The sequence below is a fragment of the Mastigoproctus giganteus genome, chromosome 9, assembly GCF_048544385.1.
Source record: "Mastigoproctus giganteus isolate SK-2022 chromosome 9, ASM4854438v1, whole genome shotgun sequence".
Lineage (NCBI taxonomy): Eukaryota > Metazoa > Arthropoda > Arachnida > Uropygi > Thelyphonidae > Mastigoproctus > Mastigoproctus giganteus.
This window is the reverse complement of record NC_143583.1, coordinates 101,240,351-101,263,743: the sequence shown is the minus strand read 5'-3', so window position 1 is coordinate 101,263,743 and position 23,393 is coordinate 101,240,351. Positions and strand designations below refer to the sequence as shown.

Sequence of the window (23,393 nt, the reverse complement as noted above, 5' to 3'; positions counted from 1 at the left end):
TATCGAATATTTTGTTATGGAGAATTTGTATTAAAAAAAAAAACACAAACGAAGTATAATCAACATCCATCTGTTAAGCAGAAAAGAGTCAGAATCTCTGAGTGCCTCAACAACTACAACTAAAACTAAAAACTGCGAAAGGAACTGTTTTCAGCACCCGAGCATTAATAAATTGAAGGAAATTCGCTTTGTTGACCTCATCGTAATCGGGCCATGATAACATCACTGTGAACCTGACAGAAAGTGATTCAGTATGCAGTGAAATCGCCTTTCATCGCCGCTTCCGAGCAAATTCAAGCGTTTCCAATGTGCTGGGGGGGGGATCACTCTCGTGGTATTCTTCGACTCTGTAAGAGTACAATTCGGTGTAATTTCATAAGTCAAGTTGAGACCGTTAAGTCGGTTCGATACTCAAGTATCCTGCTAGGTGATGTGTGACCTGTCATAAAAAAAAAACAAGAGACAACACGTACGAGGTGCCATTTAAACTCAAAACACTGGGCGACAATATATGACATACAATAGCAATCCTCCAGTGACTTCTTCGGAAAGTGCTCAGCAGTCTTCTTGCTTGGTGTCTTGAGACTGATGTTACGAATGTGAAAAGGGATTCTAGACAGACACTACCGTGAAGGATCACGTTCTATAATGTCGATATTAGAAATCGAAGGAACAACCAGGATTTAAAAAAAATCGATAGTTAGAATGTGGTGTATACCATTGATTTCCGAGCCTGTATAATCATCACAGAGATTACTTGGAGAAATATGGTGGCTCTATTGGTAAACAAATAAACCTTATTTGATTCACCCACATAGTACTATAATTAGTTTTTGAAGTATGGTTAATGTTTTGACACCAACCGCGGCAGCTTTATAAGGCCAAAATGTTAGTATTTATCTCTCCTTCACTTTACTACAGATTGAGATTTTTACATCTGTAGATCTTATTTTCGAATAACAAATGGATGATAATTTCAGTCTTATTAAATCAGTAATTAAATCTTATTTTCGACAGCTAGCCATAAAGTCTTTCGGTTCCGCTGTTTCATCGTTATCTGAAACTGAAATAAAGCGATTAGAAATGGCAAAGAAATCTGTGTCTTAATGAATGGATATTCGAAGCCAGAAATATTTGAACCAAAAAACTCATCGATGAAGACATCAGATAAGACCGCCATAACGAAACAGTCGGCACACATGTTGCCTAGATGAATGGCACAGTATATCTTGCACATACCGATAAAAGATCAATAACAAAATCAATCCAGGCAGTAGCTGTTCGCGATATTGAAGTTTAGTGACCTGATTTACCACTTCGAAGTTACTACTAACGCGGAAGTTTGTAACTGAATTTCATTTTCCGCTGCTGATCGAGATATAGTGTCTTCTTGTTTTTTACCAAGTTAATTTATAGGTAAAAATTAAATGTTTTCGACTCTGATATGCAGAAATATAGAAAACTGTATCCGTTGTTTTGTATTCACATTTTTAATGTTTGTGTACAATTAAAATTTGTATTGCAGCTTGTAGATTAGGAAATAATCTCTTTAAGTAATGAAGGTATTCACAAAGAGGAGGACATGCACTATGGTTCCTAAGTTGTTATTATTATTATTTATTTATTTATTTTTCAAATAGGGACCGGCGTCGGAGATATCTGTCGTGATGATTTCGATGGAGATTCCGTTCCTGATTACTTAGATGTTTGTCCAGACAATCGAAAAGTGTATGCCACTGATTTCCGAGCTTACCAAACTGTGGTTTTGGATCCAGAGGGAGACTCTCAGATTGACCCACATTGGATTATCTACAATAAGGTATGTGATACTATTTTTTCTTCTTTTAAACATCCAAGAAGATACTAGGGTAAGACACAGAACTGAACTGGAGGCAGTATAAGATTATGAAATAGGGAATGAAGATACAACTGAGGAGAACAAAACAAAGGGAAAACTCATAATGCATGTACTGAGTAATGGAATCAGATCGAGGCCTTTTTCCTCACTACGAACAATCAGGACTGTTGATCAAGAAGCCATCGTAAATAGCCACGAAGAAGCGATACTTCTGATTCGTTTAATCTGCTTTATATCCTTCTGGTAATAATCTTTCTGACACATCATTCACTTTATTGGATGGTGAGATATTTGGGTTGGTGGGAGATAAAGACTTATATAAACAACAATATTAACGTGATTGTAGAGAGAGAGGTAGCATTGCTCACTAACCATCACACACGTCCAAAACTTAGGTTCATACCGATATTGAGATGATTCAGGCTTAAGTGGTTGTAAATTAGGTTAGACTGTTACATAATTGTGACATATATTGAAACTTGTAGTTCCTTACATTCTGATTAACGCAAGTTACAATGTACAACTAAGTACGAGATGAAAAGTTAGCAGTTTGGTACCGTTCATACATCCGAAAAATCTAGACAACTGAACGCCGAATGGTCCTGACGGGTCCGGATAAAATAACGTTTTGCATCATTTACTTAACGCAGCTTAAAACGAACGCGCCAGATCTCAGATAACTGAAATATCGTGACATGCTGCGTGCCATAATGGCAACTCAGCTTGCTTTACAGACCTGTTTCATTGTGTAATGGATCATGGAATGAGCAATAAATATCTGTTTCGTCAAAATGCAGATTATGTTTACATCACTGAAAACAGAAGGGAACTAAACGACTCCCATTAGCTCTGCAATGTCTTATAAAATCCGTTGTTTCTTACAACAAACGTTTCCAAGATTTTCGGATTAAATTAGCGAAGGATTGATGTTCGTCATAACAAAATGTCTCGCTTACGAATGACTTGCCTTTCGCATCATTTTAGAGTAATTTATCCCAGGATTTCTTTCCCTTCACACATCCCCGAAAAATGCGAAGGAGGTGATTTTTAATTAATGACCACATTCTACGGGCACTCCAGTGAAAGAAATAGGGTCGTTATCTAAAAACCCCCTCGTACTTCGGCTACATACTGATGTTAATTATACACCGAGCACGTGAATGTTCACAGATCACTAGTCCCACGTGTTTTAGTGCAGCTTTAATACTTCATTATTTCCCATCCCATTACGTGGACTAATAAATACATCATCATTTCTAGCAACACGTCTTCTATTAGCGCTTTGAGAAGTTAATTGACCCAAAAAAGTAAGACCCATATTATTATCAAAGAAATGGAGAGTTCTAAACGACCAGCGAAGGAAGTCGGCGAATTATAGCCGGTTACCAGAAGGAGAAAGTTTCTAAGTATTCGAGGTTGGTTGGAGACATCTTAAGTGCACTTTGTTTCAGTTTAACCTGGCATCATTACCATGGATAAAGAGAGTGGATAAAAATCTAATTGCTTCCTGTTTATTCTTAACCTCATAGTAGTGAAACAGTCTAAGGATCAGCATTCTTTAGGTTTTTTTTTTTTTTGTTTACTACACATATGAAATGTCCCATGTGCAGTTTGTCTTGAAGCCTTCACATGATCAAAATTAGGTTATAGAATTCTTTCTCAAGGTTAGTTATACAGAAACTATCATTTAGAAAATAGTGAGAACCTAAATAACAAAATATTGCAGCGACAAAAGAAGGGAAGCTCATCATGCTATAAACGAGTTGGGTTGTTTTTTTTATAGGTGGGATATTAACTGTGGTCAGCGAGGTTGAATTGCTCTTCTGTTTCATGGATGGCTTGTTCATTTGAGAGGTGAAAACCTGAATTTCTGAAGAAAAAAAAACAAGCACAACCCTTAGTCATTGTGTGAAAACACAATTACTTGTAAATATGTCGTATATTAACAAGATATTTTCATTTAGTGTTATATACAACGTAACTGGGGCTCTTACTCTGCTGTGTACACTGTTGTTTTAAATAAATAAATGGTAAGATATTAAGCCAATCATCAGCAAAAATCCGTTGAGGGAAAATCATGGAGAGTTTGAGCATAGGACTGGTTTCTCTTGTGGAGAGTCCAATGAGGTACTCTTTGTGGATGCTGATTTCGTTTGTTGAAAATTCCATGAGCTTCTAAGTACTAAGAGTTTGTGAAGAAGGAAGTCATAGGATACCTTGTAAAACGCGTTTGTAACACCAATGAAAACTCATTTTCATGTGTTGACCAATACTAATGGAATCAATAGCACAATACGTGATTGAGCTGGTGATGGTGGATTTACATATTCAGAAAACCTTGATGTCATTTGACAAACAAATCTGCGAAGTAACTGGAGAGTCGCTCATGCATTATTGTATTAGATTTTTAGAAAATTATTTTGAATGGACATAAGTTGATATAGTCGATAATTAGATGCTTGAAACTGTTATAAAATGGACTGAACATTGGTGAGGGTAGTCCATAGTTGTTACAAACATACTAAAGGTATGTAGCAGACAAGAACACAATAAGCTGGCATCTCATGGCTCTAGTTGCCATGGTGGCCATTAGAAATAAGATAACTACAAACAAATAATCAATCGCTTCTCGCAGTACATTTAGTAAAATATTTGACTTTTTGGATTTGCCACCATTAAAACTTTGAATAATTTATATTAGTGGGGAAGAAAGAAAACTAGATTGTATAAATGCAAGAAGAAATATCTGTTTTTTTATATATATATATATCTCAACGAAATAGAAGAAATGAAGCGCATGTCGATCTTGGGATTGGTGCTAGAGCGAACACGTCCTGAGATCTTTAGCGTTATATTTTTGTGGGCTGTCAATGAGGACACAAGAAGGCACAGACGATTTTTATCCCTATTGGCTGATTACTGTTGCTACAGAAAATTTCCCGCGACGTCTCTCTGCAACTGCGTTCCTTCTTAGTGATCGTTCTTGGAAGTAATGGGCCATGCTAAAGCCATCGTCATCTGTGATTCGACTTACTCATTCGCTGTCAGCTGTGATCGAAGATGTTTGAAAATAGAGATGAGAGGTTGTACGCTGATATACAGTTGCGCATTTGTATAGAAAGTTGGCTAGTATTTGGCATAAAACTAATGTGGAGAGAAAGAGATGAAACAGAAAACAACACAGAAAGCTGAGAAAATCCATGCAATTCAGTGATATTTTAAAGAATTTGACGTTTCCAGGTACTGCAAAATCAGGTTATTACACAAGTAAAATGTCTCCATATGACAATAATAATTACAGAATTGTGGAAGGCAAGAAGGGTTTTCTATTAATAATTAAATATCAATAGATGGATGTCTGGAAATAGGAAAAGGGGGTTCGAATATCTTTATTATAATTCTTATTGCCTTTCTTACTAGATGTGAATATACCGGATCATTCCATTAAGTGTCGTTTTTTTTTTAGCTCCTTTTAAAATTTAAATAGAACTAAATCGAAACAAGTTTTAGTCAAGTATATATTTTATTTCATTCTATCAGACTTTTTGCCCTATTTATAGGGCATTTCCGAAAAATGGCGTTTAAAAAATTACTTTGGTTTTGAAGCAAAGAATGTGAACAGGATACTTTTGGCAGTCTCGAAAGTTCTTTTCAATCGAGATAGGATTGTAAACCTCAGAAGAGGTGATAAGCCGATAGTGCAAAACCCCAAGAATACGCAGGATGTGGAATTATTTCCCAGTCAAGTTCCAAAGTTTTCACTTAATCCGAGCAGTATGAAGACGGGCGTTGTCTTGATGAAACATAACATCTCTACGATTGGACAAAGAAGGACATTTTCTTGTAATCTAATGTTGAGAGTTTGAGGTTGCTAGCAATAGACTTTGGCTGTGATGGATTTGTTGAATAGAAACAGCTAAAAATAAACCATGTCTTGACTGTTCCACCAAACAGCATGTTCCAGCCATTGCAAGTGGCGATAAAAGGTGGAATGGGTCGAATTGAGTTTCTGCAAATATTTTCCAGCAGTTATAGCAGGATTTTCTTCGAGTGCCGTTATCAGCAGTTCATCCGGAACGGGCTTCATCGTCAAACTTGTAGTTACTAGAGCTGAAATTCTGGAATCGGAAGATTTATTCGCAGCTGTGTTATGGTTGTAAGTTTTGGATATGATAATTGCCACTCAACCACTTAGATTAAAAAAAAAGGATGCTATGTTCTTTAGAAAGTGACTGAATTTTTAGTTCGTTCACTTTTACGAGGAAAATTTAGATGTGATTTTTGGAATTTGGAAATGACCTAGATAATATGACGCGCCGGGATATTCTACTGTGTGGAAACCATCTTTTTTTTTTTTTTTTTAATTCAGCATTGCTAACATGAAAAACTCCCTTAGCGTTTTAAGTGTTATTCATCATAAGCTGCATTATTAGATTATGATCTTATTTCGCCGTGGCGGAGTTTGTCGGTCTAAAGCAAGAAATGCGCTGTGTTTTCCTTTGGGGTTTCAGTTTTTCATCCTGCAAAGGGCAACTCGACCACTGAATACATGCAATTTACAGACGAAATCAGTAACATTATTTACTTTGGTGGGAATACGTTTTTATTTTATTATTACACTATTATTATTTTAATCTTGAAATTTGGGCTTTTATGAGTTTATTTAAGAATTACTTTTAGAGAAATTACATTAGAATGAATTAAGATTTTGTGATAATCCAAGTAAGAAATCTGAAACATCAGCGCGTAGGAAGGTCAAGAAAACAGAGAGAGAGAGATAAAAATATAAGCATGATGGGTAGATAGTTGATCGAACTGAAATAAACACGATTGATATGATGCAGAAGGCAGAGCCGAGGAGAAAGAAGCGCCATCCCCTGGAGGGCCTTGAGAGATCTTTTCGAGAAAAAGCCCCATATATATGTGTGCAGTAGGGTTTATATTCCTCGTACACAGCTAGTGCACTGTCTCTACTCATTGCGCCCTCTCTTCGTTGCGTCTAAAGGAGAATCCATCAAACTGCTCATCGTCGTATTTTTCGTCATCCTTGACTTCCCAGCGAAAGCGAATCCCCAAGTGGTTCCGCCAACATTCCAGCAGTTGCTTCAACATTACACGAAAGTTTGGAGGATATAAAATTTATAAGACACTGACAAATTGGAATGACTCCTAGCACTCCTTAATGTTCTCCAAACACACAGGTTTACGTCTCTCCGCATTTATCCGATGTATAAGATGTCGATCGTTATCGCCGGTTTTGTGTTTCCTTATCCGATTTAACAGCATGCACACCGACTACCAATATGATTGTTCCCTGGCAACAGCTGCCAGTGGTAGTTACCGCTGTGGCGTGCAATTACAACCTAGGCAGCCCACGTTGTCTTTTGTTCTTTTTTTCCCCTTCGTTCTTTTCTCTTTTTGACTTCTTTATAGTTCTACTGTGCAAATGCAACCATCAGGAAAGGAAGGCAAAGAGTTAGGGAGGGGAAGGATCGTTTGCAGCACGGAAATACGTTATCTGTCCCTTTAATATAAAGCAATGCTTTCTATTAAACATCAGTATAAGAGTATTAGCAAGAATCCCTCACTAAGACATCATTGGGATAATTACACACAGTTCTCAAGCATTTCCTTAGTAATTAGAGAATCATTAAAATTGTAACTTACCTAAATTTGGAATTTCTTCTGCTACTGTAATTATGGCATAGTAGTTAAAAGAACTGGACCTTCATTGACTGAATTAAGAAAATCATGCACTTACTGCACACAGTTCTACACGATAGATACACGTCTTAATTGAGATATGCGTTTTGATAAGTTAATATAGATCCATACAGCAGCCATCGTGGGTAGCACATTTGGTATTATCACCTACGTCCCTATACTGGGTGGGAGGGCCTCGTGGGTAGCACATTTGGTAAAATCGCTATCTTCCCCACACCGGGTGGAAAAGACCCTAGTTTTAGTCCCGTTGATGACGTGAGAAATTTTTATGGGCCTCTTTCAGAATGTGGCTGAATTAGTTGGTCTCAGGAGAGGATAGCATGGGGTTTTCCCCGAAAATTCGGGTTTTTTGTCCAGCAAACAGACAATTGACCACAGAACGCACGCAATTTACAGATAGTACATACGGAGCAATACGCCGTTAGTCGCTGATGATCCTGAAATCCCTACTATTACTGGGTGGGAAAGACCCGAGTTCAAATCCAGTCAATGACGCGAGGAATTTTTATGGGTTTTTTTCACGTGGCAGAGTTAGTCCGTCTCAGGCGAGAGTAGCATTGTTTTTCTTCCGAAACTCTGGTTTTTCGTCCAGCAAACCGACCCCACAGAACACACAATTTGCAGTTATATTATATACGGCGCAATATGGCCTAAGTTGCTGATGCGCCTAAAAGCCCTCAACAACAACGAATCCATACAGCCTTTGTGCCTTAACATTCGTGTTCGTTTAACTGCTAAAGTTTCTAAGAGGTATCACAATACGCTTCCACCACTTTAAACAGCGCCACATGAATAAATTATGCATTTAGAATTAAGAACTGGGCAGGCATGAAAGAGTAACTATCACAGGCTCGACACAACACTATGCCATAAATATGCACACTGTTGCCCAACAACAGTGAGAGAGCGCTGTTCAACCTACGAAGAGTAGCGTATTTGATTAGTGAAAAGTATCAATGACGAGGTGTTTTCATTCTGGGCAGAGATTCCAAATTGAGAGTGACAAAACGTGAACCTTTTTTGGGTTTTTTAATTTGTACCTTTAATTACATTTCTATTAAAATGGAAGCAGTCAGTTAACATTAAAAATTATTTGAATATTAACTGACAAAAATTATTTAAAACTTTTTATGAGATCCTTCAGAAATACGATAAATACATGACATTTTCTAACTTGTTTACTTTCCAGAAATTAGTTTGTTGTAGGGTTTTAAGCGCATTAGCAACTTAGGCCATATTGCGCCGCATATAATATGTCTGTAAATTGCGTGTTCTGTGATTGATTTTCCTGTTTTCTGAAGAAAAAACCAAGCTACCCCTGCCTGAGAGTGACTAACTCTGTCACGTTGTGAAAAATGCCCATAAAAATTCCTCGCGTCATCTACCGGATTTGAACTCAAGTCTTTTGTACCCGGTGTAGGCAGGTCGGCGATTCTACTAGCTGTGCTACCTGCGAGGACATCCAGAGCTTTATAAGGTCAGTGGACCTTGGTGTCTGAAGCAATGGTGCTCTTCATGTTGAAGAAGATGTTTTCCAAGCACTCGTTATTAAAAACATGTATGATTTGAATGCATTGTTAAAAACGAGACGTGCGCAGAAATGAAATTACGTATAGTAAAGTATAATTAAGACAAAATTATACAGGTAAGGCATAGCCTCAGTCTGTATATTACATTGAGTAAAGTAAGATAATGTCCTACCTGTGCAATTGTTTTATAGCTCTATCGTAGCCTCAGGTTGATCTTAATTTGTTGATCTTATTTTTAAACATCAAGAAAAGAATCTTACATATTGTATATATTTCTCATCACTGATCGTCAGGACGTTCACTCAGGGTGCGCACTTTCCCACCGATGAAACCCCAACGATGGTCAAAATTCAGGATGGGGAATGGCATAGATTTTAAATAAATAGCAATATACTTCTCTATTGTTTCAGTGTAGAAGAGTAGCAATGTGTTTCTCCACTGGACCAGTGATTTGTATTTAAATTGCAATGCAGGCAACTTGTGGTGAGGGTCCTCCCCAATGTGAGATCGATGCGAACTTACAGTTTACTCAATGCTATATACAAACTTGAGGCCGTGTCCTTATTGCACTATTATGTTTTATAGATTTTTCTTAGCATGAGGCATTTGCTCTAAATTCGTTGAGTGTAATTGATATAAATATAAAATTGTTTTTAAAGATACATTAAAATCCAACAAATTCCATATGGCTCCTTTATTACAACCTTTTCGTATTTAACAAGAGGTACTATCTTTGTGTATAATGAGAAAATAGCTGTTTTAATTAGCCGGATTTTGGAAATGAAAAGGTTGTTCCTTTATTTTACATGAATGCCGTTTTCCTTTTAGGGAGCTGAAATTGTGCAGACTATGAATAGCGATCCAGGACTGGCAGTAGGTAAGTAGTGGTTGTATTCTTGTTTCGTGTAATTACGTCATTAATGAGTAGCAATTGCATTCTATCTATGGTCATTAATCATCCCTAATAATGTGACCCCGAACTATTTCCGGTTTGCAGGACATTCATTCGAATTCCTTGCCAGCCTGCATATTTGTTAATCAATAAAAATGCTCTAAAGGAATTATCATTGAGAGCGTGTGTTTATACGAGGGTTGAGTAAAAAGTAATGGCAACCAGATAATACCAGGAAAGTGCAATTTTTTAAAACAAATTTCTGTTTATGCTTCAAAACAGCCAATAGGTCAGAGGAGTTTACAATAGCATATTCTGTACTTACCAATTGCAATCCTTCAGCATAATCACTATCCATCTGTGTAATAATCGAACTTTCAGCTGTAGAACGGTTTATATTGATATCTACTAGAGATGAATGTATCCTTGTCAAAACTGTATATAAGATACAAAAGTTGTCCTATGCACCCAGACAGGTTCTCTTATTTTGTTGAACAGCTCGAATTCAGGACAGTACAGTAGCTGCTTCAGTGCGTCTAGTTCCTGGACGGGTATCACTCCATGGCATCGTGCATTGTCATGCAAGTCAATGGGCGAAGTGCCCTTCGACGCTGTTAAGACGCAAGCGATGCCAAAGATATGAGCAGTGGTGTTGTGCGTTAATTGTGGTACCTCTGGGAACAGAAAGATGAAGAATGAGTGGTACTCTCGTGGTCATAGGCGATTGCTAGCATCACAATGGTTCTTTGTGGGAGCTTTTTCGGTTGAGGATACCTTCGATGGCGCCACTCGTTGCGTTCATGTTTCAAATCTGGTTCATTTTTGTGAGTTCCATCTAAAATCTAAAAACAGACAGGATATTTCATAAACAACAAACCGGGCTCTTGAGGATGTCTATAAAAACTACTCTGCAGAGGGAATTCGCGGCTGTCACTGGTATGGGAAGATGGGCAGTGATTCTATTGTTGGGATATGATCAAAAAACTACTTGATAATTAATTATGTTCTGTTGTCATTACATGGTTGCCCCTACGTTTTCTAGAATCAGAAAATTCGGTAAATTAATTTAATAAGACTTACTTTGTCGTCATAACTGGAGAAATTAGTTTATATCCGAAGATATATCTATAGAATTAACTAAAAATGTCATAGCAAATTAAGTAAGAGTTAATGTCTCTGGGATGTCGATATATTGTCAAGAGGGAATTCAGTCTGTTTTATTTCCCAGAATGGGCTGCATATTTCTTGTACTGTTTCCCTAATATATGGACTGTTATATTAGAATTTATTACAGTAAAATCACTTAAACATTTCTGCGATCAGAAAGATTTGCACCATTTTTTTTTCCAAACTGAAGGAATATAGTCAAAAAATCACAATCGGCTGTTGTGTAGTGATCTCACAAGAACCGAGTGGTTATCATTTACCAGGTTAGTATTTCTTGGACTATCAAAATTTTTGATAATGGCTGATAAAGAAATTATTTTTTTGGTCCGAAGAATATCAGAATCACACGATCATTCGTCGAAATTTTATACCGTGGCACACAAAGTGTGAAACAATCTTTCATTGAGATGCGAGTTTAAGCCGACTTCTGACGCTGCCATCAGTTAAATAAAAAAAAAAAAAATCGTTACAGTCTTTTAACCTTTTTACGTGAGTTTTGTTATTTTTGGTATTGATTTGAAGCCACTGCGAACCACCGCTTTGGCATCGAACTTCCAAAACTTCAGGAGTGTAGAAAACTCAATATGCAGCCGAAGGTATTTAAGAAGAACCAATTATGGAGTCCACAGAAAGATCGGTGTATTTTGTAGTAACGCTTTTTTAGTATTCGTGCAACTCAGCAGAACTGTATTTATAAAAGGTAGGAATTTTACCAAACAGGTACGCTTTCTGTTGAGTTCGTGAGGTGTACTCAGTTTCCGTTTGGGTCATTATTTCCTTGCAACCGTTTATAATGGACAGATTCTACAATCTATTTCGAAGTTGTGCACAGGACTTTGAATATTTTAATAAAACAATTTTTCCGAAGTATGTGAAATGCAGGTGAAACTAAAATCGGTACTGTTTTATTTTATAAAGTGTTTCATTTGAGCGTAGAGTTTATGTCGCACTTAGAAACTGCCAGCCACTGTGGATACGGCAGTTACCAATGAACTGCTCGCAAGATGCTGCCTCAAATGTAAACCGGGCGTCTCTCTCACTCACTTATGACAGTCAGCACTTTCCGTATACTGCTCAGGTAAGCATCTTTTGAAATATTTCCCATTTCTTTAAGGTTTTTGAAAGTTCTTTCAAGAAAGGGATTGGGTTATGCCATAAATAGAGCCCCGTTTAATTAAAAGCTGCTTAAAGAAATACTTTTAAAAGCGATGTGCGGTACGCTAAGAAATTAGTAAGCCTTCAAAAATAAACGAAATTAGTGTTTTCATTTGTATGGTAAAAAAAAAACGAAAGAAGAGCCGGGGTGAGTCTTCGCTAGTGTTTTTATAAAAGCAAACTTTTAAGAGGAGTGTTGTATTTTATGTCACAGTGGAATGAATTCTTCTATATAATTTTACTGTATTCATCACAGTTTCCAACGGTACATTTTAATTGTTCTTCTGTGGATTTTTATTTGGTTGGTTGACTGCACTCGTTGTGCTTTTTTTTCTCCCTTTAGTATGACAAGCACATATTTAGTGAGGGAGAAAAGCTTTTGCGTATGGCGCCCTTATAATAGTTTGGGAATTGGAGTACCGCTCGGACTTTTAGGAAATTAAGAAAGAAAGAAAAATCCTTCAATTGGCAAACTGATGTGACCTGTTTTTCTTCTCTGCGCGTGCGTATGCAGAAGAAAATTTCACCTGGATTGAAAGAGATCTTGCTCATAATATCCCTTCCTTCGGTCGCGTGGTGTTTACATGTTCAACACTTTTCTCTACTTTCTGGATAATAATAACAAATAACCCCGAGAAGTTCTTTAACCACAAATGTTGGTAAGAGTACGAGTACAACTGTGACTTCTGATTCCATTTCAGATTCTGGTTTTTATTTCACTGGACCAACTCTAAAGAATTTGGCACCAAAATCAGAGCCGGCCCTAGAAATTTTGAACCTAAATGGCTTGCCGAACGAGAAGCATCTTTGTATGGTTCTCTGAAATGTTGGTCTCTTGACAATTGCACGGTTTGCGACCCTTGATTTGAAGGAACATGGCAGAATATTTTCACCTTAATTTTATCCTGAAAAATTCACTTTTCTTATTTGTGAAATTAAATTTCACATAAAATTTAGAATTTAATGCATTCTGATATTAGGTTGAGTTGTTAAAACAACTCAAGTAATGCCTAGTCTGTCTTCGATTTGGCTGTTCTGCTCTTTTATTACTAGATTGGAATTTTTTTATGAAAAAACTTGTTGATTTGAAGTTAGCTGGTTTCAGATGAAGCTTTTTCCGGAAAGCTTGATGGTTTTTCTTCCACCTATATTCAATCCACAAATATGACACTGCGCATATATAATATTGTATATATAGAATGTATGTACAAACATTATATAATATATAAGCAAGTGGTTGCCACGGAGGCCTGATTTCTTAACGCACCCAAACAGATATAACGCTGCCATTATGGATAAGTCTTGAATGTCACCTGAATAGCTTGTTTGCTGTATGGATTGTTCCTTCTTCTGTTTAATGGTCAGCTCGCGTTTCATGTAGGCGTCTGTATTTGTTATAGATCGAGAATTTGCCGAAATAACTGCATCACACACGCGTTCATAGCCGTGATTACAGCTTTACAAGACATTTAATGAAAGTACTACAGCAATACACGCGTTAGATAAAAACCTAATAATGTTCTCGTGAGATGTGCACACTTACTGTACAGGATGCCAGATGGTCGATAACTTTGCAAAAATCAATACACCGCTAGCCTCTAAATTCAGTTTCTCCAGAACACAAACAAAAAAAAATTAAGCGGGTTTTGAAACATGAAAGGCAGTTTTTTCAGAAACACAATAGCAGTAAGAAAAGCACCGGATCTCTAAGTCGATACAACCTCACTTTAAAGCAAGAGGTAGCGAACGTAGAAGGAAATATGAAAACAAAAACAACGAATTTGTGTTCTTCTGTAATAAAACTTCATTAAGTCGTTATTTTTAGAATACGCCAGAGATAGTTCATTAGCGAAAAGTACAGCCGAGAGGTCAGACATAAGGGTACAATAATATATGCGTTTCAGTTGTCCGTGGTTCTAGTCTACACGACTGCTAAATACTGTGTTATTGCATTCTGTCTGTCCCTATCTTTAATCTCCTCTGATCCCATATGGCATTCCCGGATTATAAGCAGAATTTTTAAATTTTATTTCACAGATGAAACAGAATATCATTTATTACAGACTTGTAATTTGGATACTGAGTTGGAGTAGAAATAATGGTAAATATCATTGAAGGCTTTGCTTCTAGAATTGAAGTGGTCTAGTAACATAAATCTGGATATGTGTGGTAGAAAAGGGCAAACCAATCTCTGCAGTTCTCCGTTAGATTTAATAGCAATAAAATATCCACTGGTTGTGTTACTTCTAACGATCAAATAGCGTAAGGGAGACTGGGATCAATTGAAACACTTCTAATTTTTTATCCAGCCTTAGTTTCTATGGCTACCAAGAGATGTGTGGGCAACGCACTATTATAATTGACCTATACGATTAAAGGACTTTGAAAGATTTTCGGTTGCGGGTTATAATGCTTTTTTTTTTCAACAGCAGGGTGATATTTTATTATTTTTTGACCTTTTTATTGCTGTGCTGCAGAATACTTATTTACGTTACCATTAGATTAAAATAAGTTTAAATAATTCTTGCTTTAATACTTACCAATTGGAAATGGTTTTATTTTGTGGTTTAAACTAGATGAAATACATTTTTAGTAAATGCTTTCAGGGAACAGTTGTAGAATTTTGAATGAACATTTATCACAATTTGAGAGAAATCTTCGAAGGATTTAGAAACATGTTCTTGTTCCAATAGGAAGAGAGAGAGTTATGTTGCCTTATTACAAGCCGCATTGATACGTTTTTAAAGCTTGATCATTCGCGTTACCAGACAACGTTTTCAGACTAGAACGTGGACGAATCATGCACGAAAATATATCGAGGAATCATTCCTTTTATCGTTATTGGTAAATATAAAGTGCATAAATATGGAGCGAATGGAAAGAGTTGATTTTAGGAACCAAACTTCATTAGTGACCATGGATAAAATGATGGTAGATACTTCACGCTTCAGATATTTTGATGAGAGCAATTGAATATGACGATGGAATAGTAACTAATGGGACAATTTCTATTTTCCCTTTTTGTAAATTGGAATTATATGAGCATGCTTAAAAGTTAAATTTATAAGAAATAGGATAACCATTACGAAGATGGCAGTTGATCAAAATGGTTAGAACAGAAACAAGAGAAGCTGCATTAAAATAGGAAGGGGCAGAAAATTTGGATCAGAAAGAGTAGAATTATACCGAATGCGATTCTGCTGCGACAATTACACAATCCTTTGAAGAATAAAGTTTTTCTCCTAGAAAAATCTGTATGATATATGAATTTTCAGATTTTATTATACGTATCATAATTGACTCGTACGTGGAGGACAATTGTAACTGTGTTTAATATACCTTTACAAGAAATGTAATGTTTAATTATTGAAATAACCTTTATTTATGTAAATGCTAAAATACTACAGTTAATCTCGGTCTCTCCTACTTCATATGCTCTATTTAATTGATGTCGAGTAATGATTTAAAATCTAATCTCTCAGGACCGGTACACCAAATCTGAACAGATTCCGAATTTTTTGCCCTTCTCACACTGAGATTCTTGTGTACGAGAGGTTTAATATTCTTTTAATATTGTCCATATTTATTAATTCGTAAATTATATATAATGAAAATCGTTCTTCAATATGATTTCATGTTATTGGCCTGGAACTTTGCATTTAAGAAGATGAATCATACATCATTCGAAAAGTCTCAACCAAGAATCGGGTTAATAAAAAGAATTTAATTAGTTAATGCAAAACGCATTAACTAATTAAATTTTGCAAATGATTAACTGATCAGGATATTATAAGCACCACGACAACGGTTGAATCAGTAGTGTAATGGATAAAAAAAAAAAAAGCGGGGTGTATTTTTCATACTTTGGGTACAACTGATCAAATCCAGAGAACGGCGCATTTTCCCTCTCTAACTATAATTCGATTCTTTTAAGAAAAAATCGAACTAATATAAATAACAACATGCCACCAGAAAGGGAATTTATTGATTAAATAAACTAACCACTGAATATTAAACAAGGACTTCATTTTTGATATCTAACCTCACAGCATTCTGCAATCCACTCGGATCACAAATATGAGTATACTGAAACTTTCATAATTGAAAGTCTACAACAAAAATATTAGAATTAGCGATATAGTTCAAGGAAGCCACAGGCTTTTTCTATATCGGCGGGGAAAAACAAAAATATATATATATAAGAAAATACAAATTATGAGCTTTCCTTTTCACGTAGGTAAATATCCAATTAACTTTTGAAATTCTTCAACCTGTAACCACCTGTGTCAGCAACTTGCAGTAATCAACAACTTCTGGCTAAAAGAAAACTTCCTACAATCTTGTTTAAACTTCTTCCACTGTAATTTGAATTTATGGCTCCTAGTTCATGAATTCTTTATAACTGAAAGTTCCGCCTTCATTCAAATTACTAACCCTCCTCAGAGCTTTATAAACCTCAAAATCAAGGTCCGTCTAAGGTGTCTGTTTCCCCAGCTCTGTAGCCCACATAATCGAAGACGCTTTCCTCGTACGACGAAAGAACGTTACATGCGAGTTGATCGTCTTCGGACCCTTTCAAGAAGCTTAATGTCTTTATATTTGGACAGTATTTAAAATGCGGTCTTACAATTGCCTTATATAGTAGGATTATGACCTTCCTATCTTTACAGGATATTGTTCGATAAATCATCGACAGGGCTTTCCTGGCTGTCTGTGTACACTGCTCAGAGAACTTAAATCTGCCGATATCGTAACTCCCAAATCCCTAACTTCCTCTATGTTTTAAATTCAACTCCACCAAGTGTGTACGTTATTTTGGGATTGCTAACCTTACATTCCCCAACCTTGCATTAAAACATGTTGCCACTTTTCTGACCATTCTTGAAGCCTGTTTAAATTATCTTGAAGGAACGCTGCTTAGAACTGATTATCAACGACTTTCCCAGTCCTTACGTCTTCTGCAAATATTGAAATCACGCCGTTTATCTCTACTCGATGTCGTTTATGAAAATCAGAGACAACCGTGATCCAAGAACCGATCCTGAGGGAACTCCGCTTCTAATGTTACACTAATCTGAAGAATATCCATTAATCACAACACTCTGCCTTCCGCCGTGCAACCACCCTGCAATCCATCTTTGTTAGAATCTTTAGAGTAATCCCAACATGTTCTAGCTTATACGTACAGTAACTTTTTCTGAGTGGAGTACCTTGCTAAAATCCAAATAAACTATGTCGAAATTATTACATCCAGCTTATGACTAACTGTGTCAAAGCAAGTTGATTAAACATGATTTTTCCTTTAAAAAAAAAGCGTGTCATTCAGAATGACATTTTTATCTAAATGTCCCTGGTTGCACTCTTAATCATTGCCTCTAAGATTTCCCCTACCACGGAAGTTAGACTAACCGGTCTGTAGTTACCGACATCACTCTTAAAACTGCCTTTATCTATTGGCGATACGCTGACGCTTCTCAAATCCAAAGGAATCTCTCCCGAGTTCAATGATGCCCTCATAATTAACCTCAATGATTCAACACAATCTCTAGCCTTCCTCCAAATTACTGGTTGTGTGCCATCACATCATTACTTGCCTTTAGGCTCGAAGTTTTCTAAGATAAAAAAAAATTACTGACAAGCAAAAGTTTTGCGACAGTGAACACAGAATTTATTTTCAAACATCACAAGAATATTATGTACGCCGCATTGCTAAGTTTAAGACTATGGGACAGTACTGAATCTGACCATCGATCTGAAAGTAACAAAAATAACCGCGAGAGGGCAGCGGGTTCCAAAACAGATAGTCGAGGAAAACAACTGGTCTGATTTTTACGACACGGGTGAACAGTTTAATGGATCTTTAGGGAGCTTGGCTTCTCGGTGATACATTAAACTGTTCATTAATACGTCACTTCAGCACCAGCAGCGTGCGTGAGGAGTAACACTCCACAGAAAGCTATAAAACAACTCCAGACAAGTTCTGATTGCATTCTTACTTCTATGCCTACTGCTACGTTGTGTAGGGTAAAGATTTGTAAGTTTGGATACGGAAATAAGAAAGATATATAACGGATACATAACGTATCTTCTGGCCCCGCTATGCAGAACTAGTTGAGTCGAGTTGCCTTTCAAATACAACTAATAATACGTAATAATCTTCTACATTAAAATAAAAAATCTGTTTGTATTCGTGAAATTTTACCTACCAGGTGTAAGTAAAGCACATATCTTTATTGCTATAATTAAGGCACTGATTAGAGTCCTTGACACTCCAGGCACCAATACCTGTGCAATCTTTGCTATTTTTCCCTGTCAGTACCCACTGCACAAGCCCTGACCATCCTGCCTCAAGCGCGCTTGTGGATATCGACTGATTTTCGTGTGCTAAACCATGATAATGGCACTGAAGCTCTGTTTTGCTTATAGATGAATTCTTTTTATTATATAGAAAATAAGCTGCTATTCCATCTAGTAGGTACTACCAATATTAAGTATTATGATTTAAAGGTAGCTGGGTCTATAACTTATTTTTGGGTTTAACTGTTTACCATCTAGACCCTTCTTGTCATATCTATGCTGAAAAGTTTGAAATTTGTTCATTTTGGCTACATATTGCTGTTTCGATTTTGAGCTCTATTTTTCGATTTAGAAACATCATTATTGTACTTTTTTAAACAAAGTTCATTAACGATCATTTTATGATCGTTAATGAACATCGATCATTAACGATGTACGATCATAAAAATGAAACCATTCTTCAAATCCTGTAAGAACAAAACTTTTTCAGTTTTAGAGAAATATTGTGAAATCCTGGATAATGGTATCACTCCTGCAAGGTACCTCCACTAACTAAAACTGTTGGTTCAACGCTATGCAACGAATGAAACCATTATAAAATATTCTGCCATTACTGTTCTTTACAGATGGGACTGTGCAGTCTTTTTCAAAATGTTTTTCGGGTTGGTGTCCAAATTATTTCGCAGGATGATAACATCGATATTCGTCTTTCTAGTCTTCCATGACAATAGTCGGTTAACCGTTTTTGACTTATATGGAGGGCTTTGGATCGAATCTCTTCGAAAATTGGAGAGAGATTATTAACGCTTCCTTCAGTTGATAAGCTGTCTTCTGCAGCTAGCCAATCTCTTGAGCGCGGAAGGAGAAAAATCGGGAATAATCTTGATTATGCTGGACTTTTCAGTGGACTTATAAATCAACACATATTAGAACACGCATAACAAGAACCATATAAACTAACATACCATATGCATAGCTCATTATGAAACCTAAAAAAAAAAAAACTATTGTATTTAGGCCACCCGAATAATTAAATTCATCTGCCGTGCTGTGTGTCATTATGTCTGTTAATTGCGTGTCTTCTATGGTCGATTTGTCTGTTTGCTGGACGAAAAACCACAGTTTCTGGGGGGGAGGGGGACTTTGCTATCTACGTTTGAGACCGACTAACTCAGCCACGGAGTGAAAAAAGCCCATTAAAGTTCCTCGCGTAATCAACGGGATTCGAACCCGGGCCTTTTCCACCCGGTGTGGGGAGGACGGTGACGAAACCACTGTGCTATCCCCGCAGACAGCTCATTATGAAGAAGTAGATGCGCCAAAAAAACTAATAAAGAAACAGCCACTCCTCCAAATATTAATTCCTCCTATCATGCGCAATCTATGCACCCGCCATTATGGATTAACTTTCGTGGCGAAAAGTTTGTAGGAAGTAGTTAGTCGTTGGAATCCCTGCTGATGCAATGCTTTGTCTTCGGTATCCTTAATAGTGACTACTTCTGCACGTATCGGAAACTGTTGGTTAGGCTTTTCTGATATGGCACTGCCTTCTGAAATATCTGCATAATCTATTTTAATCTACCTTTAGCAGTCTATAAAATTTCTTCGCCCTCTGGTGTCATCAAACTTCCCTACAAAGCACCATTCACAACTTCATTCATACTCAAGCCTAGCTCTCACCACTCACTTCTGTCTTCGTTTCTTTAATTGCACGAACTTCTTCACTCCCACCAAACTTTCTGTGTGGATGAAAACTTGGTTGGGGTTCTTTGTCTTTTCTTTGTCTTCTATTCTTTGTCTCCCCTAAAGCTTCCTTGGCACAATATTATATATTCCCTTAATGTCTTCCCAAACTTCATTGGCTTCTGGATTCCACTTCCACCCTCTTCCGAAAGAGGGATTCCTTAATAATAATAGCATATTTTAATTTCCACAATTTAATTTTTGGATATGGCTTTCCCTTGGATCACACTCTGTTCTGCTTGAGCAGAACAACTATCATCACTGTTGCGTTGCAGATAACGTTTTACCTGGAATAAAGCCATTACTGATAGCGTCGTTGCACTCTCCCACAATGTGAGAAGCGCTTGGATTCTTTTCCTATTACGGGGAGGAATATACAGTAGATGATTTTGTCATGTCGTGGCCGAAGATTGAGCAGTTTTCTGTCTTCTGAAAATCTAAAAGATAAATTTAAAAACATGACATTTTTCATCATGCAAAGCAAGAAACTAGAGAATCGTTATACCAAAGCTGCACAGAAGCTTCATAGCCTAAGTTGCCGCTGAGCAATTGTAAACAAACTCCAACTCAGTAATCTTCCTTTCATTACACAGTTTGTGAGTTGTCCCTAAGAGTTTACATCGGGCACTTTTGCAATAAACGAGCACGATTATTACAAAAGGACTAAAGTCTCCTTTTTCAATAATTTGTTTTAAAATATAATGCGTTCAATTCCACGAAGCAGTACAAGAACGAAGGTTTTTGGGATTGATTTTTATTGTTGATTCTCATTTTACTGAGTAAAGATGCAGTTTGAGATTTTAAACGACACGTCTAAGAGCTTTTGCAGATTGGCAGGTATAAAGAAGGATATCCATAAATATCCGATGTGGAACAAATACGAGTGCCGGAGAGAAGCACATTGTCTGCTTCAGCCACAAAAGAACAGCATTTATGCTTTATTAAATATAGATTTATTTTCTTTTTTCCCCCAACCATATAATTTACAATTTCGTTAAGAGCTAAAACACTTGTTCATCTGTAAGCCGTTATTGCAAAAGGCCATCTACTAATAAAAGTTTATCGAAATACATATATCTACAGTTTCGATTAATAAAAGTATATTATGAAAAAAAAAATCAAAATAGTGTTGTATAAACCTGAAAAATAAATCCTAAAAGATCATTACACCGAACTCGGGTGTTAGAAAGAACTGCACAAAGCAGAGATGGTCACGTGGTTGGAAAAGCTTTAAAATTGAATTACTACACGAGGGGCGCTGTATCAGGCATACTCATTAGCATAGAAAAATACGAGCCTTCTTTTCCACGTGAAACTATTTATTCCATGGTCACAGAGATCGTAAAGTTATGTAGTTTGACTGCAATACTTTCTTTAAGAAGAGTGTTTTCGCGATTGAAGTACCTGGTTGCCATGGTATCCGTAATACCCTACTTGGAATTTTAATATTGGGCAAACAAAACTGCGAACATTATCTTGAAAGATGCCATCGGAGAACTTATTTGGGAACAATAACGCTGGAACTCTGTCCTTCTGTACAAAACAGAATCGTATCATATGCGCGTGCTTATATTTTAAACTCAAAAGGGTGCAGCGTATAGAAAAATTTATCTCTTCCGTTTTTTTATAATCGTTTGTATTGTAAACAGAATAAATGAATCTTAATTTCCAAAAAAAATATGCGGGAAATTTCTAAGAAAATATTAGCTGTTTTGTAGATTAGGGATTTTCTTAAAATATTTGAAATTTCTAAGTTAATTAAATAAAGTTGCATTTTTTTTGTTTGTTTTCTACCGTTGTTTGTTGTTTAGAGCGCCAGGGGTTCTCCAGCCAAGGACTGATTTTTCATCCTTCAAGACAAGCATATGACATCTCGTGGTCTTAGTTAGCTTTGATCATATTCCAACGTAACTCATATCCAAACCACTTGGAATTCCATATATAGTTCGACAATCTTTGATCTTTTCGTGGTTTAAATTTCGTAAAACTTTTTGAACCCTATGTAATTTAGGGTTATTGAGAATAACCCTAAAATTATTGAGAATATTATAAAACAGGTACAGTAATTAGTTCCAATTCTCGATTCTTGTCTCTAAGTACACTCTAGCTTCTACAAACTGTAGAGAAGTCACAAGTAGAATTAATGGCACGAGTACAAATTCACTGCTTGTAATACACACTTTATATGTTAGTTTTGTGATCCTAAAATTGAGTGATGGAACCCATCACACATTTTCCGCATAAGTTGGTCGAAGGGTAATATTAACAGGAGGGAAGGATATATTCGAGACAACCTAAATAAGACTAATTAACATAGCCCTTATTGGAAAACGTAAGAACAAACAGTAGAATCTGGAATAAGTTTTGGCAAAGAGTATATCTATTTGGGTCTGTCTTTATAGCGTAGTTTTAAATTCACGATTGTGTGGATAATACGATTCACACAATCCTGTTGTCTGATAGCATTTACAATTGCTGGAGAAAATTGTGGAGTTAAATTTATTACGATATAAAATAAAAGCTATTTGTTGTATTCTATTAGTTAATCACAGTACGCGCAAACTCTTAATGAGTAATTAAGATACAACCTATCGCGTGCAAGGGTTATTTAATGATCAGCATTTTATCGATTAAGCAGTTTAATCCCGACACTAATAGGATTTTGTTATAAATATTAGTAATAATGAACGAAAGAATGCATTAGTTATAATTTATCTTTTGTGCGCATGCCTCCAACCGCTTACCTGAAGAGATGGAAGGGTAACTGACCTTATTAATCAAAGAGATTTAGGAATTAAGACAGTGAATTGTAGTCGATTCAATAAATTTGAATTGTCAAAGAGAATAGGCATTAGCTGCGAGCTTTCCAACTAATACACATTCTTATAAAACAGCAGTTCCTTTCAATCACCTTACAATTTTGAGATAGGGAAGTTATTTCGCAAAATTATCTAATTATAATTATTATAAACATTCATTTGGAGCCGAGTTCATTATGAATGCGTTTATTGTTTTCAAATTGGCACTT

The 23,393-nt window shown here is 36.4% G+C and overlaps 1 protein-coding gene across 1 annotated transcript in view; it reads left to right on the top strand.

Annotated features, from left to right (window-relative positions):
- Positions 1-23,393, top strand: part of LOC150080595 (cartilage oligomeric matrix protein-like) — a 301,419-nt gene that overhangs the window by 245,007 nt on the left and 33,019 nt on the right. The window contains exons 19-20 of the mRNA XM_090382000.1: positions 1,641-1,819; positions 9,940-9,988. Of these exons, the coding sequence (XP_090238126.1) occupies positions 1,641-1,819; positions 9,940-9,988 (228 nt within the window). The remainder of the gene's footprint in view (positions 1-1,640; positions 1,820-9,939; positions 9,989-23,393) is intronic.